The sequence below is a fragment of the Trichinella spiralis genome (assembly GCF_000181795.1).
Source record: "Trichinella spiralis strain ISS 195 chromosome Unknown Scfld7, whole genome shotgun sequence".
In the NCBI taxonomy this organism is placed as follows: Eukaryota; Metazoa; Nematoda; class Enoplea; order Trichinellida; family Trichinellidae; genus Trichinella; species Trichinella spiralis.
In genome coordinates, this window is record NW_003526946.1 from 634,629 (window position 1) to 652,207 (window position 17,579).

Here is a 17,579-nt window from a genome sequence, read left to right on the forward strand (position 1 = left end):
AAGTGTTCATCCACAGCCAGCCTTCGATGTGATCATTCCGCCTGGATCACGTTGTTCAATCAGGTTGGTCCATTCGGCACCCACCCCAGCCCTTTTTATCCTATACCAAATTAAACTAATCCGTAATAATTAAGGAAACACACTGTACATTTAGCACATACCTGCGAGCACCTCCTATATTTTTTTCTGGCGGCACGTTTAATTTATATGCCCTGCGTTCATAAACACCCCCACCATATCACCGCAACGATTTTGCACAACATGCAACTCAGGTACATTAGCTATAGGCAAAAGAAAGAAAATGATTTCAATAACTCAGGAACGAAAGCACTGGTCTCAAAGACAACAGCAAAGGAAAGTGAATTGGACGATTTTGAATTTCATTTTATATAACCATTTTGCAACATTTAGTTTTCATTTCTCATTGATTTATTACCGATTTCCCTTCTGATATATAAATCTGCTCTGACTGTTTGTAAATAAATTTGTTGCCTGTTGAAATTTATCAAGATTGGATGTTAACTTCCGTTTGTAATATCAGAATACTGAATAATCTGTTTGAAAAATCTGGAATGTTGTGGCAACACTTCCAATTTTCGGGTTACAAATGGCACTAATGCTAACGTTGCGTGTTAGCTCGCAATTTCATTTAATTTTACGCATGATTTCACGCATATGCCTTTGTCAAACATTGTTCGCGTTTCTCGTCACATCGCATATGTTGGTAAAGGCGATTTTAATACAAGGGAAAATGCACAATTGACAAATTGCTCACAGTTGCAGCTTTCAACCTAAACCAAGGAGTGACAAATACTAAGTTGTTAGCATCTGATTAATTTCTTGATTTTACTGGGAGTGTTCTATTTAAATCTTTCTTGTTTGCAATCCAAGAATTTTACTTTAATATTTACAAAGTTTTTTTCGTTACGAAACATCCATATATGTATTTTTATACATGTCGATTAGTTTTGCTGTTTGTATGAAAAATCCTGTTTGACGTACGTACATTTCACATAAAATACAGTCGAACTTGGTTAAGTGCCTAAGATTTTGGCCGAAAAAAATTCCCTGTATTTAATTAAACGATAAAATAATGGATAAGTGCATGAAAATTCTTGCCAAATTCCATGCTCACTTATATCCAAGTTCAAATGTAATTTGAAATGCAACATCAAACAGATCAGCTACATCATAGGCGCAGCTTTTGATGCGAAATGTTTAAATATTTCGTTATCATTAAAATATATACACTGAAAGGTTGCAAATGGAAATGATAGTAGATGGCAATTTAAGTGTTCACCAACGCACTACTCGGTTTTGTTCAGATGTTGAAATAGAAAGTTTACAATTTACACCAAATATATAAAACTAATTTTTTTGATTTTTAAATAATATTGCAGATTTTTAATTTTTTATTTAAATAAAATATACGAAGGAAAACAATAACACTGACGAAAGAAGTCAAAACTTTCTGAAGTTGAAAATAAAATTCTTTGATTGGTAACAAGAAAGATTTTCATAGAACAGTCAGACGAAAATTCAAAATGTAATTCGATGCTAACAAATTAGCAGTTGCCATGCCTAGTTTTAGCTGACAACTGCAGCTGTGGACAATTCATCACTTGTTGATTTTTCCATTGTATTACAATCGCCATTAGCTAATCAGAATATTTTCTGACAAACGGAAAAGCATCCTATGCACAAATTTCATTTAATTGCTAGCTGAAACGTCATTCATCTGATGAACTGAGATAAATGAGTGTAAAACACTTTGAAAGCAGAAAGGAAGCGAGAAGCAGAATATCAGTTAAAGCTGCTTCAAATTCACTCTGCAGTAGACATCGGATACTTTGATGTTGGCATTCGTGCGCTATTTGTGTGTGATTAATTTTATTCTGTCAGTATCAACAAAAGCCATTAGTGTCACAAGGAATATCAAAAGTTGATCTTCGATTGTAGATAAAATGTGAAATGAAAACTAAATATTGTTGCAAAATGGTTATTTAAAATGAAATTCAAAACTGTCCAATTTATTTTCATTTTTGATCTTGCGTTTCAGTTCAGTGCTTTGCGTTCGAGAGTTATTAGATGATGGGCGAAATAAATCTTAGTGTACATTCCATTGAACAGTAGTTGCTTGCCTGTTGTACTGATTCATCACAAGAAACTGATGAATCAAATATCAGATATGGTCGTGAATCTGAAATTTTTTGCTTGCTGAAATTCTGAACTAGAAACGGGCTGTATTTTTCATAGATATCAATACCCGTATTACTAATACTAGAAGAAACGAGATATACCTCAGATTCAGGAAGCAAAGTCCTATTGGGTATAAAGCTAGACAACTGACTCAGCTAGACAAATAAACCTGAATAGTGGAAAAGCTAAAAAAATTCAAGACTGCTAATTCTAGTTTCCCTTACTGCTGCGTTTAGCGTTAAATTCCTTTTGCAAAAGTGATTTAAAATGGAATTCAAAATTCTGAAATTCATTTTCGGTTGGTTTTGCGTTTGCGTTCAGTGCTTTGCGTTCCAGAGTTATTCGAATCATTCTCTATTCGGTTCCTTGTTATGGCTGATGTCCCTGAGTTACATCTTGTACCAAATCGTTGCGGGATTTGGTCCAACTCGGTGGTATGGTAGGCAGGATATATAAATTAAAACGTGCCGGCAAACAGAAATATTGGAGGTATGCCCTGAATGTACAGCATATGTTCCTAGTTATTAACAATTACTTTATTTTAGTATATGATAAAGAAGGCTGCGGGGGTGCAGTGTGGACATATTTAGAAGTTCCGGCTGGGATCGATAGAAAAGATCACGTTGAAAATTGCCGGGTAGATGAGCACATTGCCTATATAGACTGATGGCAACCATAAAAACTTGGGATACGGATGGTACATTCAAGTTTGTACTTCAGTGACATCAACAGTTTTTTAGCGAGTAAGCTGGTGCCAGTAGTCTGTTGCTCTGAACGGGTAAAGATATTGGCAAATAAGAGTTCATTTTTCAAGCTTTAATAATCAAAGCGGCTGTCCTTAGGGTCAATCTTTATCCACAAACAATAATTTGTAATCTTGAAATCGCCCTGATACCACTTTGTTAATGCCGTTCACTGTTGGTTTTTGTTGTTGTTGTTGTTGGCTATTTTGCAGAACGACATAATCCTTACTCGACATTAGCTGTTTATGAGCACAACAAAAGCTTGAAGCTTCGATTACGTAAATGCATTTTGAAAATGTTGCGGTTGCACAGTGCAATACGATGTAATAAAATAACGGTCCATAAAAACTGTGGTAATTGCTCAACAATGGTGCTCAACAGTGTCTTCTTTCCCCGCTGATTTTGCAAAGCCCGTTCCCTTGGCTGTGGTTTCGCTACATAGTAGATAGGGACAGAAGGAATCTTGTTGATCCATTCATACTCGTCACTAATTAATTAAATGACGAGGCATTTGACTATTGTGACTTTATTTTTGTTTCTCCCTTAGCGGGCAGTTGCGTAGGTTGCGTTATTAATCGATCCTGTTTAAATGGTGCTATATATAAGCGAGTAAAACGAGAACTCTAGTGGTCATTTGGACTGACAGAGCAAGGCAAATACAAGCGATCATCTAACAGCAGTTGTACGCTTAAGCAAATGGTAATTGCGAATGTTGGTAATAATGGGATGTCAGTATAACTAACAAAGAATGGTAACAATAAACAGTAACAAAATTTATTCTGGCATTGAGCAAATAAAAAGCAGAGATATAACGGGAAGTGAGAGATTTGAGAAAGTGAAAAGGGAATCAGTTAGCCGAAGTACTGCGTCAAATAGCATGAACCGTCCATGAATGCCAAATATATTCGGATTCAGTGCTCCATCGACAGCCAGCACCAAAATTATTTCGTCTTCTTTGACAGCGCGAGGCCGGCAGCTTTCGGTCTTTTCGTCTGCTTTGGCCCTGCGCCTCTGCTGCCAATGATGAACCCATGTGATTCAACTTCTCCGACATTTAGTACGTCACGCACTGTTGGAACTGCCGCTTCGTACTTTTCAGCATTTTGGCGATGGAGAAGACGAAATGGTCGACCACCTTCCCAGCAAATCGCTTTATTGTTCTTGACGAGGATCACATCGGGATTCAAAGCGCCAGCTGGAGTTGACAGTTTCACCTCTTTGTAGACAGTGAAGTCTTGTTTAGAAGCTGTTTCACATAGACTTTCTACGATGGAATTGTAGCGTCTGATGATCATTCCATGGCTGGCTAAGCATTTCTGGCAGATGTGGACCAGTGTTCCAACGGCAGCGCTGCAGTGACGACATGATTTCTGTTCTAGGTCGGCCGCGGTGTAATTCCTGCCTTGCACAGCCCACAGCCGTTCCGGATTCAGGAATTTTCTAAATTTTGTTGGAATTCCCTCCAGCCATTACATTGGTAGGATTTCCCGAACTCTTCAAGCCTCTTGGTTTTGACTGCTTTGATTGCGGTATGAAGAGTTTTCAGGTTTGCAATCATGCTTCCCGGCATGTCGCGTCCGTTGGCCATTAAGGTAAGCGCCTTCACCGTGCTGAACCGGGCGTGTTCCTCGAAAGAAACAAGGCCCAGCCCGCCATTATTCGAGGGATTTAGAAGTAGAGTTCGTGCATATCTCAGTGGTGGCTGAGTGCACAATTCGTTTTACAAACCCTCGAATCATGCGGTCTATCAGCGCGGCTTTCCTGCAGTCAGCATAAGGTGCATTAAACCAGAAGTGGAGTCGGAGGATAAGGTGTGACGTAATTATAACCACCTTCTGTTCTAGTTCCGACTAGACAGGTGATTATCGGCACCGAGTTTATAGTGTGATTGATGGTGTCAAGGGCTTTCGCTTCTTCTGCGGAGACGATGTTCAGTTCCTTGCCGCGTTTATGCGCTTCCCTGATGATGGTCATCAACATGAACGGGTTGTTAAAAGCGCCATGCGTGCCTGACCGGAAGGCTTTTTGACGTGGATGAAGGGAGATACAATCCTCTTAACCGCCTCGTTACCATTTTGCTGGAGAGCCGGTATAAACAGGAAGCGACTGTTATCGGCCGGTAGTCTTCAGCATCGGGGCGGGGATTGTCAGTTTTGGGAATGAGGGTGGTACGACAATCCTTGAGTTGTGGGGGCATGTACCTTGCGAGTAGAAGACAGTTGAAGGCCTTCGCAAGGCACACCGGGTCACATTGTCAGAGGTGTGACACCTGAACTCCGTCGAGGCCTGCCGACGTTTTTGCAGACATTAGTTTGAGGTGCAGCATAACCTCGTCTGCGGAGATGGGGGACAGAATGCATTCGGTGTTGGGAGGGCGTTTGGATTTGAAGGGCGCTGCGTCGGCACCGGGGCGCTGACTTAATCGCTGTCGCAGATCGGACTCAGCGACGTCGATAGGACAGCTTACATTACAAAGGGGCTGGTTCTTGATGAGGTGGGCCGCAATACGTTTGGGGTCTCGCCTGAAGAGCGATTGGAAGGACGCGTACTTAGAGCGTATCCGTTCGCTGCGATTTCTCGCTGACGGCGGAATGCGCTTACGCTGGTTGGTAGGGGCAGGGGGATTACGACCATCGCAGTTCGGGCGCAGAAGCGCGGCAAGGACACTAACAACCCCGTCTGTGTAGTGTTTACGAGCCTCATCATCAGACTTAAGTATTTTCTTAATTAAAAAATTAATTAACCCCTCCATCTCAGTATTGCAGGAGGTGAGTGACTCCTCCAGAGCTCTAATAAGTAGAGAATTAAAATTCTCCATTTTATCTACAGTACTCTCCTGATTTTCCAAAGTGGGGGTACTGTGACATACATTTTCATAATTCAAATTTGAATTTTGAATAAATAGGTCGTTGACCTCATTTGGAATTTCAGTTTTTACGGCCTTCGGATTTTCCCGGCCCTCTCCAATGGTTTCCTCTCTAACACTCGTTATTTTTTTAAGTTCCCGAGGGGAGCTTCTACGAATACTTTCGACACAGTCGGTGCTTTGCAGAGAAGTGCAGGTAAGTGATTTTGGCTCACTGGATTCCGTAGCGAGAGCCTTTTTCCTCAAATACTTGGCAGTGTTAACAGAGATACTTTCTTGCCAAAGACAAGATAGTTCATCTGCTAGCTTTGCCAGTGATGAGGAACCGGTTTTCTCTAACTTCACCAGTATAGCACGGACATCATGCAATTCATGCTCTGACCACCGGTGGTTTTTTGGTCTCTGGGAAGACGCCACGAATGTGGAGGCGTGCTTCCGCTTCTCATGCAATCTGAGACCACTAAAAGTGCTGAACGTGCGACAACATGTGGGGCAAACGTGCGAAGTAGCCGCAGTAGCGGATACTTCGGAATCAAGCGGGGTTACTGTAGCGGGCGCCGGCACACTGTTTGCCACTTTTCGACAGTGTATAAAGTGCGAGGCTACTGCATTAACAGTTCTAAAGTGCTTACTACATAAACTACAAGTGAGGCCGTTCACTAGAACGTTGTGGTGCGTGCAGTGATTTACAATACGGGCGAAAACAGCTTCAACGTGCTCGCATGCCTGGCATGTGAATGGACCAGGGTAGGAAAAAGTGAAACAAGCTCTAACATCGCTTACCGAGCCTTGGCTAGAAGCGCCAGCAACAGTTCTAATCGTTCCTTGTGCTGGATTAGTAGAGTTGTTCATAGTTTTTCGCACCGGGAGTTTTCGCAAACCAGTTATCAGAGGGACCTTGACCGAGCCGCCGCACACGCCGTTTACCCGCGCTTTTTGAGGTTGAAATCCCCGATGTTGAAAAGACGGGTGGTGATGCTGTCAGAAGCGCCACCCGTGCCTGATCGGAAGGTCTTTTGACGGGGGTGGAGGGAGATACAGTTTTCTAGCCGTTTCGTTACAATTTTGCTAAAGAGCCGGAATAGGCAGGAGGAGATGGTGATTGGCCGGAAGGTTTTCAGCGTCGGGGCGCGGATCGTCCGACAATCCTTGAGTTGTTGGGGAATGTGCCTTGCGAGAAGAAAAGTTAAAGGGCTTCGCTAGGCACAACAGGTCGCATGTACAAAGATGCGACACCTGTATACCGTCAGGACCCGCTGACGTGTGTATTTTCATTTTTTGGAGGCGCAGCGTAACCTCTTCCGGAAAAATTGTGTCCAGAATGTTCTTTGAATTTCGGGGGTATTTAGAGGTAAAGGGCGCTGCGTCTACACTGGGACGTTGACTCAATCTTTGACGTAGAGCGGACTCTGCGGCATCGATGGGGCAACTTACATTACAGAGGGGCTGGTTTTTAATGAGGTGGGCCGCAACTCTTTTGGGGACTCGCTTGAAGAGCGATTGCATTTTCGCGTACTTGCTTCAGATCTTCTGTCTTCTATTCTTCGGTTCTTCTTTAGTACGCTTCTTTCGGGGAGGGGGGGTTGATAACCATTGGGTTTCCACAGAAACTCAGTTCGAATACTGAAAACATCGTCAACACATTTACTACGGTCATCTGGTTTACTATTTAATATTTTACTCATGAGAGAATTTAATAACCCCTCCAACTCACTATTGCAGGAGGTTAAACTACCCTCCAGATGGTGGAGCAAATCCCTCCCTGGGTCCCGACCCTTATGTTGGGGGCTTAGGGCATCTCTAAGTTTATTAGGGGGCGGCGTTGTTTGGCCAACAATTTCAACGCGGAAGCCGGAAGTATCGCGCGTTGAAAGTACGCCCACGCCATTTATTTCATCTCCAACACGCGTTGCCCTACTTTTGCTGTCTACGCATTTCTCACTAATGGAATTTTCTACTACTTCCGGGAGAAGCTACAAATGTCACCATTAATCATACCTTCGTTAAGCGCATTTAAATTTTGATCCACACGACGCATCTTTTTCCTCAAGTATTTGGCCATATCGATTGATATGGCTTCAGACCACTTTGAGGAAAGAGCTTCCGCGAAATATTTCACGGAACAGCTATTACTAGCTGTCAGTTGATCTTCCACTTCTTTCGCTTCCCTCAAGTGGTCAATTGCCCACTGGTGTTTAATGGACTTTTGTGAGGAAGCTGCGAATTTGGCGGGGTGCGCTCGTTTTTCATGCAGGCACAACCCAGCGAAAGTGGTGAAGGATCGTGAGCAAAGAAGACAAGCGCGCCTGCTGTGGGCGGAATCATGCATTTTCCTGTTTGTCGGAACATCAGTAGGTGTTTCGTTCAGTTTCCTGTCCTTCTTACAGCGTGGGAAGTACAAGGCTATAGCATTAATTGATGTGAAATGTTTTCCACATAAACTACATGCCAAATTAACCTTAAGTGCGTGGTGCGTGCAGTGCGTAACAAAACGTGCGAAAACAGCCTCACTATGTCTACATTTCTGGCAAATGAACGGACCCGGATAATTGACACTGATAGCTTCCATTTTTTTCCACTTACTAAGCCTTGACTAGTAGTGCCAACTGCATTATGGGCTTTTCCTGAGTTGAATTTAAAAAAAAACGGAGCTACACAAGTAACCCGGAAATTATGACCGATGGATAACGAGAGCGAGCAAAACTAGGCCGCCGCACGCCAGAAGAGTCATAGTTACTCGCGCCGTTCACCCGCGCTTAACTCAATTTCTTAATTTCACACTGAAACCACTGGGCAAAAATCAATATCACGGAGGTGGGACACCTTGACTCCATCGGGGCCCGGTGCACAGCCAACCTTCATCAGTTTGAGGTGTTCGCCCACCTTAGTATATATATATATTATTACTTAACAGGGGGGGGGCTTCAGAAAGAAGGGGGCGCGGTCAGTAGATGGCTGCTTACCCAGTCTTACTGCAGAACTACAGTATACCAAACTGTAGAGGATTCGGAGCTTCCTGATGGTCTTTCGAAGCGTCCAGAGGCTTTCACAGAGTGCGGATAGTGGGAGGCGACTGAATTAATAGAGCGTAACGGCTTCTCACAGATGCTACCGTGCAATGTGTACAGCGCAGTGCGACTTCAACCGGGAGAAAACACATTCGGTTTCGTTGCAAACCATTCCACATTTGACAACAGTCCAAGAACGTTGTTGTCTGAACATGTCTGTTCTTCCGCTGTACTGCATACATAATACGACATCCAGATGAAATATCAGTCATTGAAACAGCAATCAGTGACAGGATTGTAAAATTTCAATGACGCCTTCACATGCGAAATCATAAAAATGATTTATACGATCAACATCAACAGAACCATCTTCCATAAAAATTTCTGATTTCTTCAATTTGCGCAAACAAAGTTCATCGACATTTCCAATTTTACACTTTGCGAGCAAAAAGCGTGCAATCGTTATCATGATTACTGGGACAAATCAAAATAAAAACATCTAACCATCACAACCAGCTACCAGAGCTGACATCACCGAGAGAATGTAGTGATTCGGAACAGGGTAGACCCGATCTTCCACCTGACTCCGCCTACTTTTTCACACTGAAATTTCATTGGTTGTTGCCCGCCTACTTTTTCGTAGTAAAATTTCGTTGGTTGCTGCTCTGACACGCCTCTAAATTTCATTTGTTGTCATTTCTCTGCATTCTATTTGTCAAATTTTATTTCATTCTATTTGTCAAATTTTACTTCTAATCTTTCGACTGTTTTCAAATAATTCTGTTGTTCTCAAATTGAGAAAAGTAAGAAAATGAAATTACGATGAAAAAATAAAAAAACAAAACAATACAATGCAGATACAATGCAATGCAGTACAAATAAAATACAATCCACCACTTGAATGGTCGCATTAACCTTTATCTTACTGAAATTTTATCCGTTAAATTTATATTGTATTTACATGAAGTAACAGAAATTGTAAAGAAATTAAGTAAACAATGTTTAAAGCATAAATTCAAGGTTTTTCTTATAATTCAATAATGAGTAGAACTGAATTTCCCATAGGGAACTTCGCCTGCTTTTTCACATTTAAATGAATGGTTGTCGCTCTGAAAAGTTCCATTTGTTAAATATTCCTTTTCTATCAATGGTAAGTTTTCTAATTCGAGGTTTCACTGTTTTTCATTTATGTATTCATGGCATGGCATCATGGCTGATAATTTTTCTTAACTTTATGATATTGCATATTTAATTTTTATAGAAAAAACAGAATTTTTTGATTGATATAAAAAACGGAAGTGCTGTTCATATAGATGCAGCGCAACATTAAATGGTGCGAAACAAATAAGTTGATAAAAAGCAAACTTTTTAAAAAAAACAGTTATTCTCGTCGGTGCCATTTACAGCTTTCTTTCTGTTAGCATTCTCAAAGTGGTTTACTTTTATCACGCCGAATGCATAAATACTGTTCAGAAGAATCCCAACCCTAACAGTTGCTTTGCTTGTCAGATAAATTACATTTTAGCTAGCAATTATGTGAGATTTATGCATAAGATGCTTTTCCGTTTGTCAGAAAATATTCTGATTAGCTAATGGCGATTGTAATACAATGGAAAAATCAACAAGTGATGAACTGTCCGCAGCTGCAGTTGTCAGCTAAAACTAGACATGGCAACTGCTAACTTGTTAGCATTTAAATACTTTTCTAATTTCAGGCTGACTGTTCTATAAAAATCTTTCTTGTTAGCAATCAAAGAATTTTATTTTCAAATTCAGAAAGTTTTGACTTCTTTCATCAGTGTTATTGTTTAAAGTCGCATATTTTATTTAAATAGAAAATTAAAAATCTGCGATATTATTTAAAAATCAAAAAACAAATTTAGTTTTACATATTTTGCGTAAATTGTAAACTTTCTATTTTAACATCTGAACGAAACCGACTAGTGCGTTGGTGAATACCAGAAATTAGAATTTCGGTATTTGTGTTCAGCATGATGCCATAGAAAAGCGCAAGGGATAAATTCAAGCAATAATACTGCTAGTCTGGAATTTTTACAATACATCAGGCAGACGTTTTCTCAAATGGATAATTTCACTGCTTGATCCACGCAGCAAACCCTTTGATATTGCCCAGATATTATTCACTCCAAACAATGGGAATGAAAGTGATGGCAGCAAATGAGAAATCAATATATGCTTTATGTTTGCCGACGAGGATAATCAGCAATGATCATATTTTGGCAGAAAATATGCAATGCTAGAGGAAGATAATGAGAGATGAAAAATAATTTTCTTTTTCTTTTACTTTTGTTTGGTAACATGATTTCTAAATCCGACAGATCCTTTTTGATGTGGGATGTTCAACATTTGGTTATCATCGTAATACAACAATTGCAACTTGAATGTTTAATCAACCAAGTTGTCGATTTTACTTTAGATATTGAAAGAGAAATTTAATACAATTTACACAAAATGTATAATCACAAATTTTTATTTTAAACAAAATTCCAGATTTTATTTTTTATTTAAATGAAACATAAGAAGAAAAACAATAACTCTTGTGAACAGGAGCGAAAGATTGGAAAATTAAATTTTTTTGCAAGCCAGAAATATTTTCAAAGAACACTACAGCTGAAATCAGAAAAGTGTTTCGATGCTAAAATTCAGCAATCACCACTCCCAGTTTTAGCTGAAAACTGCAGCTGTAGACAATTTATCAATTTTAGATTTTCTCTTTGTACTTGAGTAGCCTTCACCTAGCCTTCATCAGAACAATATCTGACAAATATAAAAGAACCTTAGGCATAAATCTGATTTAATTGTTAGCTAAGAAGGTAATTTATATGACGACTGAAAGCAACTGTTAGCTGACATTTCTTTTGAACGGTATTTTTAATTTTAAACTCGAATGGATGAATAAAAGTCAAGCGCTTCGAAAGCTGAAAGTGATGAACAGCACCAAGCAGAAAAGCTGTTAAAGCTGCTTCAAATTCACTTTGCAGTGTACGCGAAAAGAAATGGCTTGCTTGTGATATTACAATCATAATGCTGCTTATCTCAGCACACATCCAATATTTATCATTACGATTTATCCGATTCAGTGTGTAGAATTTTCTTTCCTATACTAATTTCTGTTAGTACCTTTTTGTAATTACAAACTGAATTAAATCATTATTTGCCTCCATCACTAAAAGATATCAAAGGAACGATAAGGAAAAGAGCACAAGGAAGTTCACGCTATACACAGCAGTAAGAGAAATTAGCATTTGCACCATTCCGGTTGATTTGTTTAGCTTAATTAGCTGCGGCAAGCTTCATGCCCAGCAGCATTTTACTTCGTGCTTTACAGTGTACTTCCGCTTACTCCAGTATTAATAATAACGGAATCTATTTCCGTGTTTATTTTCTGTTCATTGCCGTCCAGTCCAGAAAGCCGTATCCATCAGAATTTCAGCAAACAAAAAATCTCATATACACGATATCGGATATATGATTCATCAATTTCTTATGATGAGTTATTACAACAGGCAAGCAAATACAATGTACAATGTCCAAATAGAATGGCAACGAACAGTTTTTTCACCCATCAGATAAATAACGCTTTAGCTGGCAATTATATGAAATTTATGCATAAGATGCTTTTCCATTTGCCACAAATTGTTCTGCTGAGTAGCTAATGGCGATTTTAGTAGAATGGGAACATTTAAAATTTATAAATTGTCTAAAGCTGCAGTTTTCAAGCTAAAAGTTGGAGTGGTGAATGCTGAATGTTAGCATCGAAACACTTTTCTGATTTCAGCTGTAGTGTTCTTTGAAAATATTTCTGGCTTGCAAAAAAAATTTAATCTTTCCAATCTTTCTTTCGCTCCTGTTCACAAGAGTTGTTTTTCTTCTTATGTTTCATTTAAATAAAAAATAAAATCTGGAATTTTGTTTAAAAGAAAAATTTGTGGTAATACATTTTGTGTAAATTGTATTAAATTTATCTTTCAATATCTAAAGTAAACCGAGTACACATTCAAGTTGTAATTCTTGTATTATTATGGTTCAACATTCCAGATCAAAAAATATCTGTTGCATATCGAAATTCTGTTGATTGTACCAAACAAAAGTGAAAGCAAAGAAAATTATTTTTTTTTGCTCTTTTACCATCGTAAAAAGTCATTACATGTAAAATTATGAAAACAAAAAATGACTTAGATAAACACGCTTATTTAACATCTCTTTGTTATCTGTTCTTCAGACTGATCATTTGTTACTTCTGTATTTTTGTAGAATAATGCAATTAGATAATCAAGATATTTAATTTGTAAAGAACAAAACCGTCAATTCTATTTTTCATTTATTTCACTTCTCAATGCTTATCATTAGCTTGTGCTATTTTCCGTATCGTAGGTTTGAGATGTGATATCGAATGATGAGAATAAATAATAATGAATTTCAATTTGTATCTCAAGGAACCAACATAAGCCAATACACAAAGGGAGATGCCACACGCTGAAGTGCACAAATCATAATGACAAATACGGGTTGTGAATAAACATGCAAACAATGGCTTAATGTAGCACATTATTATTGTAATATTACAACAATCCATTTTTTCAATATAACGATTAGTTGGTTGCCGTAGCACAGTGTTTGTCTACAACTTTAGAAATGGACTTTTTTTTTCATATTTATACGTTATTGCCCATCTTGCCCATGGTATATATTTTATTAAAGTTCTGATTTGCTTGTTGTTGTAAATGGAATTTCTGTACTATACATTTGCTTAGTTCTGAAGCGCTTACATCGAATAGCAGAAGTTTCTGCGAAAACAGTCCGTTGATCAGCATAGATGTGAGGAAATAAAATGCAAAAGCAAATTTACAAGAATAAAATTAAGCAATAAGATAATCTTTTGTTAACAGTGAAATGTAAAGCGCAAGAGCTTCTTAAAAGCATCATATTGATAAATTGTCTACAGCTGCAGTTTTCAGCTAAAACTGGGAGTGATGATTGCTGAATTTTAGCATCGAAACACTTTTCTGATTTCAGCTGTAGTGTTCTTTGAAAATATTTCTGGCTTGCAAAAATATTTAATCTTCCAATCTTTCTTTCGATCCTGTTCACAAGAGTTATTGTTTTTCTTCTCATGTTTCATTTAAATAAAAAATAAAATCTGGAATTTTGTTTAAAATAAAAAATTTGTAATTATATATTTTGTGTAAATTGTATTAAATTTCTCTTTCAATATGTAAAGTAAAACCGACAACTTGGTTGATTAAACATTCAATTTGCAATTGTTGTATTACGATGATAACCAAATGTTGAACATTCCAGATCAAAAAGGATCTGTCGGATTTAGAAATCATGTTTCCAAACAAAAGTAAAAGAAAAAGAAAATTATTTTTCATCTCTCATTATCTTCCTCTAGCATTGCAGATTTTCTGCCAAAATATGATCATTGCTGATTATCCTCGTCGGCAAACATAAAGCATATATTGATTTCTCATTTGCTGCCATAACTTTCATTCCCATTGTTTTGAGTGAATAATATCTGGGCAATATCAAAGGGTTTGCTGCCTGGATCAAGCAGTGAAATTATCCATTTGAGAAAACGTCTGCCTGAAGTATCGTAAAAATTCCAGACTAGCAGTATTATTGCTTGAATTTATCCCTATACCGAAATTCTAATTTCTGGTATTCACCAACGCACTAGTCGGTTTCGTTCAGATGTTAAAATAGAAAGTTTACAATTTACGCAAAATATGTAAAACTAAATTTGTTTTTTGACTTGTAAATAATATAGCAGATTTTTAATTTTCTATTTAAATAAAATATGCGACTTTAAACAATAGCACTGATGAAAGAAGTCAAAACTTTGTGAAGTTGAAAATAAAATTCTTTGATTGCTAACAAGAAAGATTTTTATAGAACAGTCAGCCTGAAATTTGAAAAGTATTTAAATGCTAACAAGTTAGCAGTTGCCATGCCTAGTTTTAGCTGACAACTGCAGCTGTGGACAATTCATCACTTGTTGATTTTTCCATTGTATTACAATCGCCATTAGCTAATCAGAATATTTTCTGACAAACGGAAAAGCATCTTATGCATAAATCTCACATAATTGCTAGCTAAAATGTAATTTATCTGACAAGCAAAGCAACTGTTAGGGTTGGGATTCTTCTGAACAGTATTTATGCATTCGGCGTGATAAAAGTAAACCACTTTGAGAATGCTAACAGAAAGAAAGCTGTAAATGGCACCGACGAGAATAACTGTTTTTTTTAAAAAGTTTGCTTTTTATCAACTTATTTGTTTCGCACCATTTAATGTTGCGCTGCATCTATATGAACAGCACTTCCGTTTTTTATATCAATCAAAAAATTCTGTTTTTTCTATAAAAATTAAATATGCAATATCATAAAGTTAAGAAAAATTATCAGCCATGATGCCATGCCATGAATACATAAATGAAAAACAGTGAAACCTCGAATTAGAAAACTTACCATTGATAGAAAAGGAATATTTAACAAATGGAACTTTTCAGAGCGACAACCATTCATTTAAATGTGAAAAAGCAGGCGAAGTTCCCTATGGGAAATTCAGTTCTACTCATTATTGAATTATAAGAAAAACCTTGAATTTATGCTTTAAACATTATTTACTTAATTTCTTTACAATTTCTGTTACTTCATGTAAATACAATATAAATTTAACGCATAAAATTTCACTAAGATAAAGGTTAATACGACCATTCAAGTGGTGGATTGTATTTTATTTGTACTTCATTGCATTGTATCTGCATTGTATTGTTTTGTTTTTTTATTTTTTCATCGTAATTTCATTTTCTTACTTTTCTCAATTTGAAACAACAGAATTATTTGAAAACAGTCGAAAGATTAGAAGTAAAATTTGACAAGTAGAATGAAATAAAATTTGACAAATAGAATGCAGAGGAATGACAACAAATGAAATTTAGAGGCGTGTCAGAGCAGCAACCAACGAAATTTTACTACGAAAAAGTAGGCGGGCAACAACCAATGAAATTTCAGTGTGAAAAAGTAGGCGGAGTCAGGTGGAAGATCGGGTCTACCCTGTTCCGAATCACTACATTCTCTCGGTGATGTCAGCTCTGGTAGCTGGTTGTGATGGTTAGATGTTTTTATTTTGATTTGTCCCAGTAATCATGATAACGATTGCACGCTTTTTGCTCGCAAAGTGTAAAATTGGAAATGTCGATGAACTTTGTTTGCGCAAATTGAAGAAATCAGAAATTTTTATGGAAGATGGTTCTGTTGTTGTTGATCGTATGAATCATTTTTATGATTTCGCATGTGAAGGCGTCATTGAAATTTTACAATCCTGTCACTGATTGCTGTTTCAATGACTGATATTTCATCTGGATGTCGTATTATGTATGCAGTACAGCGGAAGAACAGACATGTTCAGACAACAACGTTCTTGGACTGTTGTCAAATGTGGAATGGTTTGCAACGAAACCGTACGTCGCACTGCGCTGTACACATTGCACGGTAGCATCTGTGAGAAGCCGTTACGCTCTATTAACTCAGTCGCCTCCCACTATCCGCACTCTGTGAAAGCCTCTGGACGCTTCGAAAGACCATCAGGAAGCTCCGAATCCTCTACAGTTTGGTATACTGTAGTTCTGCAGTAAGACTGGGTAAGCAGCCATCTACTGACCGCGCCCCCTTCTTTCTGAAGCCCCCCCCCTGTTAAGTAATAATATATATATATACTAAGGTGGGCGAACACCTCAAACTGATGAACGTTGGCTGTGCACCGGGCCCCGATGGAGTCAAGGTGTCCCACCTCCGTGATATTTATTTTTGCCCAGTGGTTTCAGTGTGAAATTAAGAAATTGAGTTAAGCGCGGGTGAACGGCGCGAGTAACTATGACTCTTCTGGCGTGCGGCGGCCTAGTTTTGCTCGCTCTCGTTATCGATCGGTCATAATTTCCGGGTTACTTGTGTAGCTCCGTTTTTTTTTTAAATTCAACTCAGGAAAAGCCCATAATGCAGTTGACACTACCAGTCAAGGCTTAGTAAGTGGAAAAAAATGGAAGCTATCAGTGTCAATTATCCGGGTCTGTTCATTTGCCAGAAATGTAGACATAGTGAGGCTGTTTTCGCACGTTTTGTTACGCACTGCACGCACCACGCACTTAAGGTTAATTTGGCATGTAGTTTATGTGGAAAACATTTCACATCAATTAATGCCATAGCATTGTACTTCCCGCACTGTAAGAAGGACAGAAAACTGAATGAAACACCTACTGATGTTCCGACAGACAGGAAAATGCATGATTCCGCCCACAGCAGGCGCGCTTGTCTTCTTTGCTCACGATCCTTCACCACTTTCGCTGGGTTGTGCCTGCATGAAAAACGAGCGCACCCCGCCATATTCGCAGCTTCCTCATAAAAGTCCATAAAACACCAGTGGGCAATTGACCACTTGAGGGAAGCGAAAGAAGTGGAAGATCAACTGACAGCTAGTAATAGCTGTTCCGTGAAATATTTCGCGGAAGCTCTTTCCTCAAAGTGGTCTGAAGCCATATCAATCGATATGGCCAAATACTTGAGGAAAAAGATGCGTCGTGTGGATCAAAATTTAAATGCGCTTAACGAAGGTATGATTAATGGTGACATTTGTTGCTTCCCCCGGAAGTAGTAGAAAATTCCATTATTGAGGAATGGTTTGGTACTACTCGGTCCCGCTTTTCTCTCATTGGTCATTACCCACGCTATTTTATTGGANNGT

The 17,579-nt window shown here is 38.4% G+C and overlaps 4 protein-coding genes across 4 annotated transcripts; 1 reads left to right on the plus strand and 3 right to left on the minus strand.

Moving 5' to 3' along the window:
• Window positions 1–3,883: 3,883 nt before the first annotated feature.
• On the minus strand, window positions 3,884–8,377 carry Tsp_11523 (zinc finger protein). Its single transcript, XM_003373062.1, has 4 exons — window positions 7,807–8,377; window positions 5,812–6,638; window positions 4,671–4,792; window positions 3,884–4,382 (listed from the first exon to the last, which is right to left on the minus strand). Exons 1-4 carry the CDS (start codon window positions 8,375–8,377, stop codon window positions 3,884–3,886), a joined length of 2,019 nt encoding a protein of 672 aa, XP_003373110.1.
• Window positions 8,378–8,614: 237 nt separating this feature from the next.
• Window positions 8,615–9,054, minus strand: Tsp_11524 (conserved hypothetical protein). Its single transcript, XM_003373063.1, has 3 exons — window positions 8,921–9,054; window positions 8,772–8,881; window positions 8,615–8,691 (listed from the first exon to the last, which is right to left on the minus strand). Exons 1-3 carry the CDS (start codon window positions 9,052–9,054, stop codon window positions 8,615–8,617), a joined length of 321 nt encoding a protein of 106 aa, XP_003373111.1.
• A 2,291-nt stretch (window positions 9,055–11,345) lies between these two features.
• Tsp_11525 (hypothetical protein) lies at window positions 11,346–12,931 on the plus strand. The gene is made up of 4 exons (XM_003373064.1): window positions 11,346–11,498; window positions 11,740–11,844; window positions 12,119–12,389; window positions 12,819–12,931. The coding sequence occupies exons 1-4, from the start codon at window positions 11,346–11,348 to the stop codon at window positions 12,929–12,931; spliced, it is 642 nt and encodes a 213-aa protein (XP_003373112.1).
• Window positions 12,932–16,897: 3,966 nt separating this feature from the next.
• Tsp_11526 (hypothetical protein) lies at window positions 16,898–17,248 on the minus strand. The gene has a single exon (XM_003373065.1). It carries the CDS (start codon window positions 17,246–17,248, stop codon window positions 16,898–16,900), a length of 351 nt encoding a protein of 116 aa, XP_003373113.1.
• Between the last annotated feature and the right edge of the window lie 331 nt (window positions 17,249–17,579).